This window comes from Phyllobates terribilis, unplaced genomic scaffold, assembly GCF_046119375.1.
Source record: "Phyllobates terribilis strain yellow unplaced genomic scaffold, ASM4611937v1 Scaffold_4__5_contigs__length_816908805, whole genome shotgun sequence".
NCBI classification, from domain to species: domain Eukaryota; kingdom Metazoa; phylum Chordata; class Amphibia; order Anura; family Dendrobatidae; genus Phyllobates; species Phyllobates terribilis.
The window spans coordinates 73,330,476-73,352,029 of NW_027362764.1; the positions used below are offsets into that span (position 1 = coordinate 73,330,476).

Genomic DNA, 21,554 nt, shown 5'->3' on the forward strand with positions numbered 1-21,554 from the left:
GGGATCCTTTTGGCGACCATATATTTTTATTAATCGTTTTTTTTTGTGTGAAGCAGCGGGTTCGATGGCCGTGAGGAGATGGGAGTAGTTTATAAACGTTTGTCTCTTTTTATACTATATTTTTTATGCCTATATAACTTTAATGAACTGCAGCAACGTATCTGCTTCCTTTGGACCCAGCTATCACATGATTAACATATACCCGTGAGCATAGCAAATCTTCTGAGCTTTTGAAGACCACGATTAGCTCTGCCAGTGACTAATGGTATAATGGTACAGTACATTTTTTGTTGTTTTTTTTGGTTCTGTAAGTGGGGCTCGTATGAATGACCTAGTTATATTGGGAAACTGCAGAGTTGAAAAAATCATCAGTGTGAGTGTATCCTAGAGCTAACATAAATATATATCTACATATATAACAACACCGTATTTTTCTGACTAGAAGACGTGCTTTTTAGCAAGGAGAAAATCTTGCTAAAGAGTGTGTGCGTCTTTTAGTCCGGAAGCTGTTTCCTCTGTGATCGACGCATAAATAGCGTCCTTCCCAAATATTGAGAGAACAAGTCTCACTCTCTTTGCGCAACACTGATTTATCAAGTACAGGGCAGGAGACAAATCTGAAGGGGACCTGCATAGATATCCGCATGCTGCAGCGCCTGAAAAAAGTGGGAAAGGGGCGAGAGCTCAAAGTTACTAATTAGTTGTAGGAACCTTCCATAAATGTCACATCAGTCACATGCGTGCAAGGAGCAAGAAGGGATGCAATAAGAAGTCCTCTAAACCTGTTAGTGAACTACTTGTGAATAACATTGATATAGGATGATTTTAAAGAGGTGTGTATGCAGTAGTGTGGTGCTGTGTGAGCCTTTACCTATGTAGGAGAGATGTGTGTATCATATGCTGCATTGCTGTGTGTGTGTGTGTGTGTGGGCAGAGGTGCATGGATGTGTGTGTGGGCAGAGGTGTGCGTGTGTGGGCAGAGGTGCATGGATGTGTGTTTGGGCAGAGGTGCATGGATGTGTGTGTGGGCAGAGGTGTGCGGGTGTGGGCAGAGGTGTGCGGGTGTGGGCAGAGGTGTGCGGGTGTGGGCAGAGGTGTGCGGGTGTGGGCAGAGGTGTGCGGGTGTGGGCAGAGGTGTGCGGGTGTGGGCAGAGGTGTGCGGGTGTGCGTGGAGGTGTGTGTGGGCAGAGGTGTGTGTGGGCAGAGGTGTGTGTGTGGGCAGAGGTGTGTGTGTGGGCAGAGGTGTGTGTGTGGGCAGAGGTGTGTGTGTGGGCAGAGGTGTGTGTGTGGGCAGAGGTGTGTGTGTGGGCAGAGGTGTGTGTGCGTGTGTGGGCAGAGGTGTGTGTGCGTGTGTGGGCAGAGGTGCGCGGGTGCGCGCGCGTGTGGGCAGAGGGGCGCGCGCGTGTGGGCAGAGGGGCGCGCGCGTGTGGGCAGAGGGGCGGGCAGCAGAGGTGGGTGCTTGTGGACGGGCAGCAGAGGTGGGTGCTTGTGGACGGGCAGCAGAGGTGGGTGCTTGTGGACGGGCAGCAGAGGTGCGTGGGTTTGGGCGCGGGCAGCAGAGGTGCGTGTGTGGCGCCCCTGCGGGCTCAATCACCACAGAGGTACTGCATCTCAAACAGAGGTGTGGTATCCCACTCTCAGGTAAGAAAGGAGTACTACCCGGGACCCAAACACCTGCATCCAACACTACACTGCTCCAGACCAGCCGGAGGGGGCAAGATGCATTGCTGCTCTGCTGAGCCCTGTCCTTGGCTGGAGTGGGGGGGGGACCATGTAGTGGGTGTGGGTGGGGGAAGCATATCAGGGGAGCACTTGAGAAGGAGGATATAAAAAGGGGAAACCATCTTGGGAGTTCAGTTCAGTGGTGAGAACAGTCTGAGGAGAGAGTGTGTGGAGCAGGAGCTCTGCTCAGGAGGAGGGGAGGAGTGAGAGAGGCACAGGACAGACAGAGGAGAGGAGCAGGAAAGTAGGCTCCAGGATAGAAAGGATCCCAGGGGCACGGGCAGTGCAGATGCCACCCGTGCGCCCGAACCCACCAGGAGTGGAAGGATCAGGCCACAGAGAGGGGACCGGCCTCTAAACTAGCAGAGTTCTTCAAGTCTCAACTAGATAACCGAAGGGTGCAGCATTTCAGGTGCTGCAGCCAACAGCCACATCTAATCGCTAAAAAGGTGACCATAGAGGACCCAGGGGACAGAGAAGACGTCGCCCGACAAGGTCCGCGGTCATTGGCTTGGGACTCTGGGTGTGAGGCGCAGGGCAGGAGGGTGAGAGCCAGCGCAGGTAGACTACCAGAAAAGGCACACAGAACGGAGTCCCGTTACGTACTCCGGAGGTACCTGGGAGTTTGCTGAACCCCTCCCAGGGTAAACACAGGACGGCGTGGGGAGTTACCCTGGCCCTGGTAACTTGGAGTCTAAAAAATCGTGAGTAAAACCCTGAAGACTGCACCCCACTGTCTCTGCAAATTATTACTGCGCCATCATCCCCTGCACTACACTGCACAACAGCAACATCCATTACATCCCCACTACTCTGCCCTGGAGCTAAGCTCTACCTGTGGAGAGCTGAACCAACTCTGCTGCATTAACAACAGCTCCAGAGGACCTGCTCCGCAGCGGCGGCTCTATATAGCCGCATACCACAGGTGGCGTCACGAACATTAAATACAAAAGCTATAAATAATCCCCTTTTATTGACCGCCCTGGGTCATGGACCGGGTCACCGCCACTGTGACATCTCCCCTAGCAACGACCGGCCCGGCACCGAGTACCCCACGGCCCAGGGGGCGCGTCACGTGGGTGTGGGCGCGCTGCAGAGCTGCGTGGGTGTGGGCGCGCAGCTGAGGTGCATGGGTGTGGGCGCGCAGCAGAGGGGGGTGTGGGCAGCAAAGGGAGGTGTCCCATTTGACTTTTATGGAATATGCACAGGCTATGCCACAATTGTCAGTCATAGCACCTATACATTTGGTCCCAGAGGGCCGGTATCTGCAAAGAGCCTATTACATCCGGTAGGTGGCCAGGCATGTGGAAGGGTTAATGAGCGACGATAAAGCTCGGCTTCCATGCTGCTCGGTTAAGTGGTTTGCATTTTTTTGGCAATAGATTCTAAAAGGTGATTTGTTTAATGAGATTATTGAAATCTAATTTTGACTGCTATAAGGGGAAGCCGGCATGACACTATGCAAATGGCACTGGCCATTGTAAACTGGATGTCGTCAAATTTTTAATTACCGTCCTGTCTCTTATGCAAAGCAGAGCAAACATCGCGGCGAGGTGATTTGAGTGTAAATGGGAGGATTTCTAGCATATTGGCGTTGATGCATATTTATCAGAGCAAATTGCTTTTCCCTATTCTTTTCCTCTCCAGATTTCCTTACATTAGTGCTCCCACCTATTGTAGTGTTGTATCGTACGGGGGCAGTGATGACGCGCCCGTCAATGTGATGGGATAGGAAATTCCTTTCTTTTGTCAGTGCCTGGGAATACCCAAAAGATGATCACATGATATATGGACACTTACGAAAAGGAGTCACAACCCAACAAGACATTGAATTTATGAATTATTATGAATCGGAATCTGTTTCCTATCGTCACTAGATGCTGTAAAATAAACTGGATGGGTACAACACACATTTATATCGTGTCCTCCCTTCTCATCCAGCAGTAAATTGCTTTTATGGTCTGATCTGAAGGAAAGTATTATGCCAGGACTAATGGCTTATTAATAATTCCTGATTTTTTAACATTTTTGCTCATTTAAATTAGTTGTGTCATCAGTTTCTGGAAAACTTTTTTTTTATTCTTTAAAGTCCACATTGATTTCTCCCATTGGCCCCTATAAACTTGCCACCGATCATCCCACGAAGGATCAAAATGCTTGTTCATCGGCCGATTGGATAATTTATGGAGGCCTAGAGGCCATCGCTCTCGGTAGCACAGCAACCTTTGTAATGGGATGAGCTGCCGACAATGCAAGAAGTGCGGTGACTGACTGTTTCAGCGATTGATTTACTTTATGAATTTATTTGTTTATTTCTATATTGTTTTAATGTTTAATTTTTTATTTATTTGATTCAGGTATTGATTTATTTGAAAATAATTTGGTTGTACGTGTAAAAGAATCCCCCATCTCCCCAAAAAAAGGCTCCGAGCAACTTGTTATATTACGGTTCAGGGCTCATTACAGGCAGAGATTTGTTCTGGTTACTTTGCCTTTTGAATAATTCACTGGTTTCATGAAGGATACCTTTCAGTGGAGGCGAACATAAGGCCATGTTCACACGTTGCGTTTTTGCTGCGTTTTTATTTGCATTGCACAATCTTCTCTTACAGGTGTACAGATTATATACTATAGACATGTAATACATTCCGATATTACTCATTATAGAGCAGGGTCACTCCTCTTCTTCCTCAGGAGCAGCCGTGCCACACTTCCATATTTACCAGGTTACTTACGTGCAAGTTATAACACATGGAGCTGTGAAGTGCACAAATAGTATACAAAAAATAAAATGACGTAAAAATCCTACAAAAGCCCCCTTCTCTCATCCCAGGGTCCGGCTGTTAAGAATTAACAAGTCACTTTATCTCCTTGTGTCTCAGACACCCAAATTAGATTGCACAGTAAATAGGGCCAGGAATTTGTGGTGCTTGTCGAGGGCTGCGTACACTACTGGATAATTAAAACAAGGCAAGGGTTCCTTTTTTTTCCCTTTCTCTCCCCCCCTCCGTTAATTTGATCACTGGGATGCGCTGCCTTTGAAGTGGCGGGGAGAGAGTGTTTCTCATTGACAAGGAAACGGCATGACTTGACCCATTTATATTAATGTAGATCGGGCCACATTTGTTTCACTAGATGTTGTGTGTTAATAAAACATAAAATTACATAATACATTAAAATAAATTGGTAAAGTGAACAACACCTTTAACTTCAACCACCTAAACTTGCACTGAAAAGTGTTCTTCTATGGGGCTGGTCTCTATAAATTTAGATATATACTCTATATATTTCAGTATTTGGTGGAATATACTTTTTATTTATTTTTTTACTCCACTGTTCTTGCACTTTCTGTATAAGTCTTCTAACTATCCACAGAATAAATAACTGGTCGTATGGCGAAAAATGAGGGAATGGACCTTTTGGAAGCCATATCCCTTAGTGATATGTGGTGGTGGGTGCAGCGAGCAGCCTTTGACCTGTTTTTCACCCTCTTCCTGCAGTAGGTGTCAAAGGAGAAAGGGAGCGCACATTCGACCTCACAATCTTCCATCATACTCGTCTTTGTGCTCCCACAATAAGACGGATGGGTGCCAACCTTCACAGAGGCCCTGTGAAAAGGCTCCTACCTTTCTGCAAATGTTGTGATTGATCTGTTTTGTGCATCCCAACAGGGTTTATTCAAGTGCTGAAAACCAGCTCCGTCCCTCTCTGGCTCTTGAGTGATCTACCTCTATAGATCTAAAATGTCCCAAATCGAGCACCCAGAGGATAAATTAAGGGGACCTTATACATTTCACAGATGGCTTCAGTCCGAAGTGAGATTAGGATAAATAGCCGTGCTTCGGTTACTTTCTTTTTTAAGTTGAGTTTTTAGTTTTTATGTTTTTTATTGTGTTTTTACTTTTTGTAACGGTCACTTTTTTGCGTTTTCTTTTACTTATAATTTGTCGGCGTTCTCATAAGTAGTTGTTGTTTTTTTTTTTTTTTTTGTCTTTCTTTTTCATTGACTTTACAATCACAGTTTTTAGATCTTTCTGAAGTTACATATTATCCATCCAGTCTTGTAAGAGTACTCTGATATTGGTTGCATTGTTTAGATGATGCGAATTCTCCATGTGCACCTATGTAACCATCAAGGGTTCGATGTGATAGTTAGAGTTGTGCCCTAAAAACAGAAAGTTGGCAAAGTACAATTACACAAGCCCAGTGATTTCCCGTGGATAGAAATAGGAGCGACCTTATTAATCGTGTATATGATTATTTTGGGACTATTGCAGAAAAAAAAAGACTTCTATTTTTTTCTAAATGCTAAGAAATCATTGGGATTGTGGTACTTCAGCAGTGTCGCCACAATTTACGCTCAGTTGTAAAGTAAATCAAAAGCTCACTGGCGCTTACTCCTTACGCTAAAAGATGAAAGTTGGTGAAACCCAATGATTTTGGCCACTAATGTGTGCTTCCTGACTGTCCTCTGACAGCAGATGTCAGGAAAAAAAGAATCGGATTTGTTGGATTTCCACGTGCCCCGATACTTTGTAATTGCTGGAAAAAAGCCACTGTCTGAGGTGTCTGGCAGTGGCCTATTACCCACTCCCGATTGAGACCTCATGCAGACCTCTCTAGACTCACCCAACACTGGATGAGTCCAAAAGCTTCATACTTGCCTTCAGGACCAGACCCTGGATTGGAGATATGGTGAACAGCATCCCACCAATCTTCAGCTGTTCACAAAAACCCAGCCCTTAACATGGCTGATTAACCCCTCTCAGTACTTGGTATGCTGAAGTGTTTTTCCAGGTACATATCACTGAGGCTAACCTCCTGAGTGACACGTATCTCCCCTGCAGTATTGTGCCAGTCACCTTCTCACTGTATTTATGTATAATATATGTATATGTATGTATATATATATATATATATGTATATATATATATATATATATATATATATATATATATATATATATATATATATATATATATATATATATATATAAATAATATATAAATAATATATATTAGTGCCTACAAGTAGTATTCAACCCCCTGCAGATTTAGCTGGTTTGATAAGATGCAAATAAGTTAGAGCCTTCAAACTACAAACGAGAGTAGGTTTTATGAACAGAAGCATAAATCTTACAAACCAAAAAGTTATGTTGCTCAGTTGAATTTTATTAAATTTTAAACATAAAAGTGTGGGTCAATTATTATACAACCCCTATGTTTAATATTTTGTGGAATAACCCTTGTTTGCAATTACAGCTAATAATCGTCTTTTATAAGACCTGATCAGGCCGGCACAGGTCTGTGGAGTTATCTTGGCCCACTCCTCCATGCAGATCTTCTCCACGTTATCTAGGTTCTTTGGGTGTCTCATGTGGACTTTATTCTTGTGCTCCTTCCACAAGTTTTCAATTGGGTTAAGGTCAGGAGACTGACTAGGCCACTCCAACACCTTGACTTTTTCCCTATTGAACCAGGCCTTGGTTTTCTTGGCTGTGTGCTTTGGGTCGTTGTCTTGTTGGAAGATTGAAATTACGACCCATCTTAAGATCCTTGATGGAGGAGCGGAGGTTCTTGGCCAAAATCTCCAGGTAGGCCGTGCTATCCATCTTCCCATGGATGCGGACCAGATGGCCAGGCCCCTTGGCAGAGAAACGGCCCCACAGCATGATGCTGCCACCACCATGCTTGACTGTAGGGATGGTATTCTTGGGGTCGTATGCAGTGCCATCCAGTCCCCAAACGTCACGTGTGTGGTTGGCACCAAAGATCTCGATCTTGGTCTCATCAGACCATAGAAACTTGAACCAGTCTGTCTCAGAGTCCTCCAAGTGATCATGAGCAAACTGTAGACGAGCCTTGACATGACGCTTTGAAAGTAAAGGTACCTTACGGGCTCGTCTGGAACGGAGACCATTGCGGTGGAGTACGTTACTTATGGTATTGACTGAAACCAATGTCCCCACTGCCATGAGATCTTCCCGGAGCTCCTTCCTTGTTGTCATTGGGTTAGCCTTGACTCTTCGGACAAGCCTGGCCTCGGCACGGGAGGACACTTTCAAAGGCTGTCCTGGCCGTGGAAGGCTAACAGTAGTTCCATAAGCCTTCCACTTACGGATGATGCTCCCAACAGTGGAGACAGGTAGGCCCAACTCCTTGGAAAGGGTTTTGTACCCCTTGCCAGCCTTGTGACCCTCCACGATCTTGTCTCTGATGGCCTTGAAATGCTCCTTTGTCTTTCCCATGTTGACCATGTCTGAGTGCTGTTCACAAGTTTGGGGAGGGTCTTAAATAGTCAGAAAAGGCTGGCAAAAGAGATCTTTAATCCACACATGTGAAGCTCATTATTCTTGGTGCCTGAACTACTTCTTAATACTTTAGGGGGACCAAACAGAATTCTTGTGGTTTGAGGGGTTGAATAATAAATGACACTCTGAATTAACTTTTTACGTTTTAAAAAAACAAAAAAAAACAAAAACAAAATTTGCTGCAGTGCATTTCCCACTTCCAGGCTGATCTACAGTGCAAATGTCACAATGCCAAGTTAATTCCGCATGTGTCAACCAGCTAAATCTGCAGGGGGTTGAATACTACTTGTAGGCACTGTATGTATGTATGTATGTATGCATGTGTATGTATATATATATATGTATGTATATATTTACATATTTTATAAAATATGTATACAAATGTATGTGTAATATATATATATATATATATAGACACACTGCTCAAAAAAATAAAGGGAACACTTAAACAACAGAATATAACTCCAAGTAAATCAAACTTCTGTGAAATCAAACTGTCCACTTAGGAAGCAACACTGATTGACAATCACGTTCACATGCTGTTGTGCAAATGGAATAGACAATAGATGGAAATTATTGGCAATTATCAAGACACACTCAACAAAGGAGTGGTTCTGCAGGTGGGGACCACAGACCACATCTCAGTACCAATGCTTTCTTGCTGATGTTTTGGTCACTTTTGAATGTTGGTTGTGCTTTCACACTCGTGGTACCATGAGATGGACTCTACAACCCACAGAAGTTGCTCAGGTAGTACAGCTCATCCAGGATGGCACATCAATGCGAGCTGTGGCAAGAAGGTTTGCTGTGTCTGTCAGCGTAGTGTCCAGAGGCTGGAGGCGCTACCAGGAGACAGACCAGTACACCAGGAGACGTGGAGGGGGCCGTAGGAGGGCAACAACCTAGCAGCAGGACCGCTACCTCCTCCTTTGTGCAAGGAGGAACAGGAGGAGCACTGCCAGAGCCCTGCAAAATTACCTCCAGCAAGCCACAAATGTGCAGGTGTCTGCACAAACTGTTAGAAACCGACTCCATGAGGATGGTATGGAGGCCCGACGTCCACAGATGGGGGTTGTGCTCACATCCCAACACTGTGCAGGATGCTTGGCATTTGCCACAGAACACCAGGATTGGCAAAGTCGCCACTGGCACCCTGTGCTCTTCACAGATGAAAGCAGGTTCACACTGAGCACATGTGACAGACGTGACAGAGTCTGGAGACGCCGTGGAGAGCGATCTGCTGCCTGCAACATCCTTCAGCATGACCGGTTTGGCAGTGGGTCAGTAATGGTGTGGGGTGGCATTTCTTTGGAGGGCCGCACAGCCCTCCATGTGCTCGCCAGAGGTAGCCTGACTGCCATTAGGTACCGAGATGAGATCCTCAGACCCCTTGTGAGACCATATGCTGGTGCGGTTGGCCCTTGGTTCCTCCTAATGCAGGACAATGCCAGACCTCATGTGGCTGGAGTGTGTCAGCAGTTCCTGCAAGATGAAGGCATTGAAGCTATGGACTGGCCCTCCCGTTCCCCAGACCTGAATCCGATTGAGCACATCTGGGACATCATGTCTCGCTCCATCCACCAACGTCACGTTGCACCACAGACTGTCCAGGAGTTGGCGGATGCTTTAGTCCAGGTCTGGGAGGAGATCCCACAGGAGACCATCCGCAACCTCATCAGGAGCATGCCCAGGCATTGTAGGGAGGTCATACAGGCACGTGGAGGCCACACACAACATGGAGCCTCATTTTGTTTTAAGGACATTACATCAAAGTTGGATCAGCCTGTAGTGTGTTTTTCCACTTTAATTTTGGGGGTGACTCCAAATCCAGGCCTCCATTGGTTAATAAATTTGATTTCCATTGATGATTTTTGTGTGATTTTGTTGTCAGCACATTCAACTTTGTACAGAACAAAGTATTCAATGAGAATATTTCATCCATTCAGATCTAGGATGTGTTATTTGAGTGTTTCCTTCATTTATTTGAGCATTGTGTGTATGTATGTATGTATCTATGTATGTATGTGTTTATATATGTATTATTACTAGGTATCTGAACCTCATTGGTTTTCTGCTCTTGTATTTCAGGTATTTTCGGCAGCACTGATGTAGCAGCGTCCTTTCCCAGTGCTTTGTCCGGCTCCAGCACACCAGTTTCCAGTTCCCTTGTATCACAATTATCCACTGCTCTTCTACAACCCGGAGGATCCTCGTCTCCATTACCCTCCTCTACAACTACTGCCCCTGCCAGCACTACTACAACTCAGGTAGGGTGGCATCTCGGCATTTTAGACCCGTTCTGAGAATGCCATAGACTGCATCATCCCTGCATCTTACTTAAGGAAGTCATTTCCTTGTATACAAGTCTACTTGGCAATCTAGTGCTATACTATATTGATCCCATTTTTATGTCTTGATGTCGTCTGGTGTATATTTACCTACATTGTCACTTGCAGACTTTTTGTCCCGAGAGATCTGCTGCTGTTGTGATATTCACTTCATAGTTGCCCTATTAAAAGGGATGGCCCAGGTTTAAAAAAAAAACCTGGAAAAGCAAAAAGTACTTTAAAATAAAATAAATTAAAAAAATCAATACTTACCTGTTTCATCCCCTGCAGCTGCTCCCCTGGTTACCTTCAATCTATTTACTGCAGCCGTACATTCATATGACCACTGCAGACAATCTCTTGCCTCAAATATTATGTCTTTATGTATGACAAGTGCTTGGCTGCAATAGAATTGCAAAACTAGCGTTTATTCTGCAGCCATACTCCCGTCTGCCCCCGCTTCTGATAAACAATCACTTGGTAGGTTAGCAAGATGTACGGGCGGATAGAAGACTATAGATGACTATACAACATGTGTTTGTAGTTTATGAGCAAAAAAAATGGTTGCCACTCTGAACCTTTCCTAAGCTCTTGTTACAATGGTAGGTGGAAAATGCTGACTGTTTCCTTCTCTTATATACAATTTTCCTTGTGTCTATGGCCACTTTAAGTAATGGATGTCTATCATTTGGCGAAAGAGAACAGGCTAATATAAGTCCAGAGAGTATATGGTGATGGTGTAATAAGATGCGGAGGCCTCATTCACAAGTCCGATTTTTCTCGTACACATGGCATCTGTGTTTTCACGGATAGCACTCATACCTGGGATAGTCTATGGGGCCAGTCACCTGTCCTTGATATTTCGCAGACCAAGTTGTTCATGGAAAATTGTGGAGACCTTTTCAGATTTTGATCCGAGGGTCGGGTCAAAATCGGCAATGCAAGTCTGTGGATCTACTGTTGTCTTAGAGCAGGGTTGTCAAACTCAAACACGCAGAGGGCCAAAATGAAAAACTTGGACAAAATCGCAGGACAACCAGTATACAGAATAATGGGCCCCACATAGCCCTCCGTACAGAATAATGGCCCCACATAGCCCTCCATACAGAATAATGGCCCCACATAATCCTCCTTACAGAATAATGGCTCCACATAGTCCTCCATACAGAATAATGGGCCCCACGTAGTCCTCCATACAGAATAATGGCCCCACATAGTCCTCCATACAGTATAATGGCCCCACATAGCCCTCCATACGGAATAATGGCCCACATAGTCCTCCATTCAGTATAATGAGCCCCACTGAGTCCTCCATACAGAATAATGGGCCCACATGGTCCTCCATACAGTGTAATGGGCCCCACTGAGTCCTCCATACAGAATAATGGGCCCCACTGAGTCTTCTTTACAATGTAATGGGCCCCACTGAGTCCTCCATACAGTATAATGGGCCCCACTGAGTCCTCCATACAGTGTAATGGGCCCCACACAGTCCTCCATACAGTGTAATGGGCCCCACACAGTCCTCCATACAGTGTAATGGGCCACACACAGTCCTCCATACAGTGTAATGGGCCCCTCACAGTCCTCCATACAGTGTAATGGGCCCCAAATAGGGGTGGTGGTTCTGGTGTCGAGGGCAAAATAAAACCACCCTGCGGGACAGAGTTTGACACGTGTCTCTTGGAGCAAGGACAGGTCACACCCGGCATCGCACTCATAAGGCCCTGTCACACTTGGCGACTCTGCAACGATCCCGACAACGATACGACCTGTCAGGGATCGTTGCTGCGTCGCTATGTGGTCGCTGGTGAGCTGTCAAACAGGCAGGCTCACCAACGATCAGGGGAGCAGCGACATCGTGGAAAGAATCTTTCTACGATGTCCTGCTCCTGGTTACCAGCCTGCTGAAGCAGGAGCAGGCTGGTAACCATGATAAACAGCTAGGTGCGCTTGTGCCCCTTGTAACCCGTTGTTTATCATGGTTACCACTCTGCTACGGTGAGCGGAAGGTTACCGCTCACTTTAGCAGGCTCGTAACCATGATAAACAGCGGGTTACTAAGTGCGCGTGTGCTCCTAGTAACCCGATGTTTACCATAGTTACCAGCCTGATCGCTGCTCCCGCTGGTCACACACAGCGATGTGTGCTGACCAGCGGGAGGGCAACGACCAAAAAATGGTCCATGACACTTTGCAGCGATCAGCGACCTCACAGCAGGGGCCTGATCGCTGCAAAGTGTCACACATAGCGAGATTGCTGGTGAGGTCGCTGTTGTGTCACCAAAACTGTGACGGGGGCTATACTCATTTTCTAACACAATTATAAGCCTGCTTTAGTAGGACAAGTGCACGCGTCGCCCGGGTGTGCACAGGGCTCGGTGACAAGTGCTATGATGCAAAGTATCCCCCCAGGAAGGGTTAGGCAATTTACACTAATGAAGGCTTATTTCACATAAACACTTCATGAGCAGATAGACAACCCATCCAGATCTGTAGGACTGACGCAATGCTCACCTGTGGGGGTTGCATCATTTTGAGGACTCCGACCCTCTCCATTGTATTCCAGCCGGCAGGGATTCGGCCCAGGCTGTTTTTTGGCATTGGCTATAACTAGGCTCTGTAACATGTCATTGTTGCTTGCTCTTGTGAAGTTGCAGTGTGTCAGGGTATTATGGAGGAAGCCTGATACTGGGCTTGCATCAGTCTCCGAAAATAAGTAGCATCACACCCCAGGGACGGACCAAGTACTGTGCGCTTTAGGAAATAGTCCTATGAGCTCAGAAGTCTGTAAGTAAGAGGAGATTAGAAGTGTCAGAGACAGCAAGAAATCAGCCCAAAAAACTGGGTCGGTCTTTTTCTTGTGCCCTAAAACCACATTACCACATACATAAATTATATGGAAATCTACACAAGTAATAAATCACACTTATAGAGGGCCGTAATAAAGGGGGGATCCAGGATTAGATAAACATGGCCGCCTTCTTCCCAAAACAGCACCTACAGGTTGTGTCTGGTATTGCAGCTACTCTTCATTGAAGTGAAGGGTTCAGAGCTGCAGTACCAGACATAAGGGCGCTCTTTCCCGATCGTCGGCCCGCATATACATCTCACTGATTGGACGACGGCTGGATGGTTGATGCTGGTTACCATTGTCTCCAGTATAGCGCCCCATGGTAAATGACAGTATGCATGCTGTATGGGGACGGGTCGATCGAAGTTTTATTCTATATAACGGGAAGGGCACTAGAATCAGGACGTCTCCCAATCTTCCCGTCTCTAATTTACAGCCTTAGATTGCTCGGAGCCATCTTTCTGCGAGTCCTCTTGTATTTTGCTCTGGTTCTTTTCAGTTTAATCTCATCTGCTGATCGTTGTTCTCCGCTCCGTCTGTTTAACCCAATTATGCCGCAATCATTTGTCTAAGAAAGCATAGAGCGGTTTACATACAGCGCCATCGCTAGAGAGGCAAAAAGAAAGCCAGGCCTTCACCCGGGGTCCAGAATATCACGCATGCCAAATATTGAGTCTTGTAATAAATAAACGTTACTCTTGCCATATATGTGTATATAAACCTATAATATTGTATGGAGGCCTCACCCTGACCTCCTTACCTGCCTGATCTCTGCTGCCATAATGCTGACCAAGACTAGTAAGTAGATATGAGCAGATCGAGTTGTAGGACTCCGGACCAGCGTCCCGCTCAGGTGGCCTGCGGATCTTGCCTTCCGCAGCGGCATTTGATTTGTCGGGGCTGGTGCGACATCATCTGTGTTCATGAGTAAATTAAATTGTCTTTCTGTAAAGTTTGGTAAAACATCGCCCCCTAGTGACTAATTTATTGTGCAAAATAGCAGCTGATCTTTGTGACAATTAGAATTGTATCTTATCCCTTTTTTTTTGTTTTTTGCATTGTTGTAGGGTTTCCCCAATTACAACCGGCTTAGATTAATACAACACAGCTCCAGCGCCTCCAACTGGTCATAGGAATAATTGACAGATCATTTAATCAATATTTATGTACAAACATTAAGCTAAATACCCTTCTTCTTCCCCCAAAATGTTTTTTTTTTCTCCCCCCTTCCCTCTTGATGATTGATTGCCTGAGCCATCAGGAGATTGTGGACATGCTGAGCTTTTGGATTTAAAGGGAAAGCTCCTTTTTTTTTCTTTTTTTATTCTGCACAGGGTCTTAAGTAAGAAGAGGTCAGAGGGTGGGGGTAAAAAGGAATTTACAGCTAGGGGGGAAATTCTTGGGTAACATGTGACCCAACAGGAAGAACAAAGGAGTCCCAGTGCTAGAGTAATCCTGTACTCGGTCTAATTAAAATCCTTCCAATCTTATTTTAGCCCTTGTCCCGGCGAGATTGGCTTCACATTAAAATCCTCATTGAGCAGAGTGAGGCGGCTGCACGGCCCTGTGCAGCGCTGCACGCTGAGATCGCTCCATCTTATATTTTTGCTGGTAGCGGAAAATGCTTTTTGCCTCGGAGCTGAAGCTTATTTAGTGCGGCTCATCCGGGGCTCCGGCAGCAGCCATCAGTCTCCAGGCAACATGGCCGCATTGACCTCTCGATTGAGCGGAGTGGAGCAGGACCTTCATTTAGCTGCCTAAAACACTAGTGATTCCAGACCCTGTTATCTAGCAGTAGTCCTCCGGGTATTTCTCTTCCTGGGTATTTAACTTTATGCATATCCTCCATTTAATATACAAATGTCCAAAGTTTGTATTCGACATCCTGCTCTTTTTTTATTTTTTATTTTTGCTAACAAAATGCAGTTTTGCATTTTGTAGAATAATAATGTAAATGTTCAAATCGGCATATTTTTAATAATTTTTTATTACTTAGTATAAAAAAATATCTATAAGAATTTCCCTTGCAAAACAATAAATAAATTTGGAAGTAAATATACAGTAAAAATGGGGGGAAAAAAAAATGGACAGCGCCCAGATGAAACATGATGGCATTTGTGTGCTGTCTTTTTTTTTTTTTTTTTTCTATGGACCCTTTGATTGCAATAGGCGAGTTTGATCCATGACATGAAAAACAGGCATGTGTTAAGGATATATATATATATATATAATTTTTTTTTGCAGACACTTGTTTTGCAAAAGGAGAAAAAAAACCCTGACTTTTGAACAGTGTTAATGAGAATGAGGTCTTAAATGTTTTTTTTTCTATCAAAAACAAACTAGTCAGAAACATATTAATAATGGTATAAAATGTCAAAATGATTAAGATATCAAATCAATGGATAAGCATAGTTATGGAAAAAGTGCTGAGGAAACAAAATATAATTTTTTTTTTTATTTGGCTGCTCTTCATTAAAAAAAAAAATATAATAAAAATGATAAAATACATTTATATATATCTTTGTTTTATTTTTGTATTTTGCTGCTCTTCATTTAAAAAAATAAATTAAAATAAATAAATTGTATCTCTAGCTATCTGTGTGTGTGTGTATATATATATATAATGTATGTAATGTGTGTATGTATATCTGTGTATGTATATATATATATATATATATGTATATATATATATATATATATATATATATATATATATATATATATATATATATATATATATATATATATATATATATATATAAATTCCCTGATTGTATGTTTCTGCACCTCCAGTGCCTTTTATAGTATGTGATTTATTTATTTTTTTGGTATATTTTTGCTGGATTTTTGTGGTCATTTTGCACATACAAACAGTGGATTTTACACTTGCAGTGAGAAAGGTAACAAACAGTTGGAGTGGGATTAATGTGGAATATTAATGCGCCGCATAGCTTTGCAGAAAGTGAGTTATGCAAATGCCGGAGGAAGGGTGACTTAACGCCGCGTTCATTTAACAATCCGGGTGCGTTGTCTTCTGTCCATTTTCCGAGATTGATGGCTCCAGGCAGTATCCAGCTATAATGCGATAGTCGGATTTCTTTTTGTATTAGTGTTTGACTGTTGCATCGAAATGGGAAAAGCAGCAGATGAATAACGTTGCGAGCTCTTTTATAGAGTCCTCTCTTTTACAGTAAGTCGCTGATGGAATGACATTGAACCAAGCACAAGCTGTCTATGGCCTTAAAATTTGGTTTAAGTAGCGTGCCTGTCAGCTCCATTGTCTGCTCTCCAGAAATCTCGCCGGTCCTGATGTCACCGAGATCACTTTAATAGCTTGTCAAGTTCTTAATTTTTGACAGATAATTCCTTCTCCGGAACAACATAGTCACTAATGTAAGAAACAATTCAGATCCACGTGTCATTGGGTCAGGTCTTAAATTTTTTTTTTTTTGCGAGTCGTCGGATTCAGCACTTTCTGATCTTTCATAAAAAGATATGATAAAAAAAATCTATTAGAAGAAAAAAAAAAAGAAAGCAAAATGAATACCAAAAACGTTGTATTGCTGTAACAGTGCAATCTTTACTTTTAAACAAGCACAGTACAAGCATGTTGGCAAATCAAAGCATGTGCCGTACCGATCAGTCTTGTCTACCCCTAGAAGATCTGCCCCCTCTTTCCCAAAACAGAGGCGTGCTTCGGTAGCCGCACTGTTACACTCCTGCATTCATACTGGCAGAGCTGGTTTCAACTGGGTTGTGTTTCTGTCGTGTTTGAAACAGGTTTGCCGTCATAATTATACTGGTATTATTGAATGGTTTTTTGTTTAATTTTTGTTCTGGTTTTTCTTTTTTTTTTTTTTTTTATAATATATATATTTTTTTATTTATTTTATGTTAAATTATCACCCAAAATGGAATGAAGGCACTGTATAAATAATGGCTTTTGTACCTATAGGTGTGGTGGTGCCATTAGGGTTATTCAGAGTATGTAACATAGGATTTATTATTTTATTATGTTTTGCTTATATACCGCCATCATATTCCGCAGTGCTTTACAAACGACATTATCGCTGTCCCCATCGGGACTCACAATCTGCATTCCCTATCACTATGTCTTTGGCGTGTGTGAGGAAACCGGAGAACCCGGAAGAAACCCACGCAAATATGGGGAGAACATACAGACTCCTTGCAGATGTTGTCCTTGGTGGGTCTTGAACCCAGGACCCCAGCGCTGCGAGACTACAGTGCTAACCACTGAGCCACTGTGCTGCCCTATATATGGTACAGTGCTAACCACTGAACCACCATGCTACTCTATATTTTGCTAACCACTGAGCCACTGTGCTGCCCTATATATAGTACAGTGCTAACCACTGAGCCACCGTGCTGCCCTATAGTGTACAGTGCTTACCACTGAGCCACTGTGCTGCCCTATATATGGTACAGTGCTAACCACTGAGCCACCATGCTGCTCTATATTTTGCTAACCACTGAGCCACCGTGCTGCCCTATATATAGTGTACAGTGCTAACCACTGGGCCACAGTGCTGCCCTATAGTGTACAGTGCTAACCACTGAGCCACCATGCTGCTCTATATAGTGTAGAGTGCTAACCACTGAGCCACCGTGCTGCTCTATATAGTGTAGAGTGCTAACCACTGAGCCACCGTGCTGCTCTATATAGTGTAGAGTGCTAACCACCGAGCCACCGTGCTGCCCTATATAGTGTACAGTGCTAACCTCTGAGCCACCGTGCTGCCCTATATATTGCTAACCACTGAGCCACCGTGCTTTCCTATATATAGTACAGTGCTTACCACTGAGCCACCGTGCTGCCCTATATATGGTACAGTGCTAACCACTGAGCCACCGTGCTGCCCTATATATAGTGTACAGTGCTAACCACTGAGCCACCGTGCTGCCCTATAGTGTACAGTGCTAACCACTGAGCCACCGTGCTGCTCTATATAGTGTAGAGTGCTAACCACCGAGCCACTGTGCTGCCCTATATAGTGTACAGTGCTAACCTCTGAGCCACCGTGCTGCCCTATATATTGCTAACCACTGAGCCACCGTGCTGCTCTATATAGTGTAGAGTGCTAACCACCGAGCCACTGTGCTGCCCTATATAGTGTACAGTGCTAACCTCTGAGCCACCGTGCTGCCCTATATATTGCTAACCACTGAGCCACCGTGCTTCCCCAATATATAGTACAGTGCTAACCACTAGCCACCGTGCTGCCCTATATATTGCTAACCACTGAGCCACCATGCTGCCCTATATAGTGTACAGTGCTAACCACTGAGCCACCGTGCTGCTCTATATATAGTGTACAGTGCTAACCACTGAGCCACTGTGCTGCCCTATATTTTGCTAACCACTGAGCCACCATGCTTCCCTGTATATTGCTAACCACTGAGCCACTGTGCTGCCCTATATATTGCTAACCACTGAGCCACCGCGCTTCCCTATATATTGCTAACCACTGAGCCACCGTGCCTCCCTATATATAGTACAGTGCTAACCACTGAGCCACCGTGCTTCCCTATATATAGTACAGTGCTAACCACTGAGCCACCGTGCTTCCCTATATATTGCTAGCCACTGAGCCACTGTGCTTCCCTATATATAGTACAGTGCTAACCACTGAGCCACCATGCTTCCCTATATATAGTACAGTGCTAACCACTGAGCCACCATGCTTCCCTATATATAGTACAGTGCTAACCACTGAGCCACCGTGCTTCCCTATATATAGTACAGTGCTAACCACTGAGCCACCGTGCTTCCCTATATATAGTACAGTGCTAACCACTGAGCCACCGTGCCTCCCTATATATAGTACAGTGCTAACCACTGAGCCACCGTGCTTCCCTATATATAGTACAGTGCTAACCACTGAGCCACCGTGCTGCCCATAATTTGAAAATATATACCAGTAATCGCAAGGAAACAGCAGCCATCTAAAAATATCAAAAATAAAGCACTGGGTGTATTTTATTCGCCCAAGTAATGCTTTCTTTTGATCCTGCATGAAATATAAAAAATAATATAAAAAAAAAAAAATTAAACATATATAATTTTTTATTTTTTACAGTAAATTTTACATTTATTTGCCTATAGAAACAAACAGACATTATAGATGGTAGTTTATATTCTCTTTCGCCTCGTTCTGTTTCAATATTAGGATTTCCAATCTTCTACCCACACGGCTTTATTACTGCTGGAAAGTGAGCATATGCTTCGTGCCCTCTAGCGATCTTGTGATTTGTAAACCTATTTGCTGTTTCCTGTCAAAGCATCACATTTTGCCAGCTAACGCTCCAGCACTACGGTTTGCAGCTTCTTCTATTTCTGCAGCTTTTACTTGCGTTGTTACTTTTTATGTTTTTTCTTTTTTTTCTTTTATTGCGGAGTTGTAATTTTTCCCCTTTTTGCAACTCTGTTATTGCCTTTGAGCAGACAGATGATATTCCGGTGTCAGATTATGAACAAATCGACTAATTTAGTAAATTGTGGAAGTAGAAGAATGGCCACTTTTTCGATCAGTAGTATATTTGTTTACAGATGATGAAAATGAAATAGAAAAATAAAAAATATCCTCTGCAGCGGTTTCTTTTTTCTTTGGCTTGTTTACCCTGGCGTCTCCCCTTTTTTGGTTTTTAACTTCCTCTCTCGGCAATACAAAGCCGTGACAGAACAGGAAGCGAATAATCTGCTTGACCCCTTCTCATTATCAACAGGATAAGGAATGCAACTGAAAAAATAATCGTTTGTCAGCCGAGGCAAACGGATCTTCAGACAAATGTAAAAAGCGTTTGTGCTCGGCTTTCTACGAGGTGTCACATCTGATATTAGGTACAGAAAAAAAAAAAACAACTTACAATGACTTGTAGCTGTCGGAGTAAAGCGAATCTGTGGAGGATTGAAAGCGGCACTCTCTCCTGCGATTGTATCAAGCCAGTGAACTGTCCCTTCATCAGTCTCGGCAAATCTCTTGCTGTATATCTATAGTAATAAAATAAGAGGCTTATTGATAGTATATAAACTGATTAAAGCAGTCTCACAGTCGGTTTTTCATACATGGGATGGCACCAAAGACTACGGAGGTAGTGCGTTCTGTACGGTTTAAGTACAATGAGATCCCACCTCCTTCTTTATGGAAACTCGACTTGTGGGCATTCAACATTAGCCTAAACAATGGCCCTGAATATGTTAAGCCCCTAACAATTAGGGAGCAGTTTGGGGCATTGAATAATGTCGAATGATGCAATTGAACCTGACAGCTTGAACAGTCAGCCCCCTCATGGGACCTGAAAGTTGTTCACACTTGGTTTCATCTCTCATCACACTCTGAGTATTAAAGCCCTACTTGTCGGGAGCTGAGGCAAAAAAACAAAACAAAACTGGCTTTCCTAAAAAAAAAAAAATAAATAAAAACATATTGCATGGTACAAATTTAACCCCCTACGTTTCACACAACACTTCCTGTCGCTCTGTAAGAGTTTGGCCAAGTTTCCAGGTGGAATATCATCTCTGAGAAATGTACCTAAATCGGCCAACTTATACAGACTCCTTCCACGGATGACCCGTTAGACATCTTTTCACCTTTCTGGAGGTCCCCATTTTACCTTTTTAGATCAGTCTCTGTGCCCATAAGGTTCACAGTCACTGTCCTTTATTCCAACACACAAGTACTAGGTCCAATTTCTTAGGGATCCAGTTGGACATACCACCTTGCTTATGAACATAAACTCCAGGGAGATGTTGTCCAATGTTGGACTCCCTTCAGGACTCTGTTTTTATATATTCTCATACCCAGAATAACAGAAGAGTGGAACAAAAATGAGAACAAAACCGAACAGGAACAAGATGGATCTATTTGATCATGATTTACTTGTCATCGATACACCAAAACGGAAGTCAGAACATCTGAACAACCAATGCCAGGGCTCCGAGTCAACTTTATGGATCATCTTAATAATAGGCAAGGCTGCCTTCTAACTTTTTGACCTCCATCTTTTTTAAATGTCTTATTGACTGGCATGTATAAAATTCCATTTGCCTCGAGTCTATTGATGTGTATACACCAAGTTGCAATGCTACAGGGAGATTTACTTGAAAAAGGGTCAGAATATTCTGTTGCAAATCTCGTTAGGATAAAGCTGTCTGAACCCCCACAAAAATACACTACCTACCTTGACGTATGTATAATCGATGCGATCTCCATTTCCTGACGGACACTTCTGACGCAGCAATTTTGCAGTTCCAAATACTGAGCAGCACATGGCACATTTTGTTCAGATTGCTTATTACAGAATGTTTAGGGCCTCTTTCGATT

General features: G+C 43.8%; 1 protein-coding gene across 10 annotated transcripts in view; it reads left to right on the forward strand.

Moving 5' to 3' along the window:
- The window catches only part of MLLT10 (MLLT10 histone lysine methyltransferase DOT1L cofactor), a 256,506-nt gene that overhangs the window by 193,427 nt on the left and 41,525 nt on the right, over window positions 1-21,554 (forward strand). For all 10 annotated transcript variants that reach the window (XM_073677493.1, XM_073677487.1, XM_073677489.1 and 7 more), the window contains one exon: window positions 10,121-10,299. In XM_073677493.1, coding sequence (XP_073533594.1) covers window positions 10,121-10,299 — 179 coding nt within the window. The remainder of the gene's footprint in view (window positions 1-10,120; window positions 10,300-21,554) is intronic.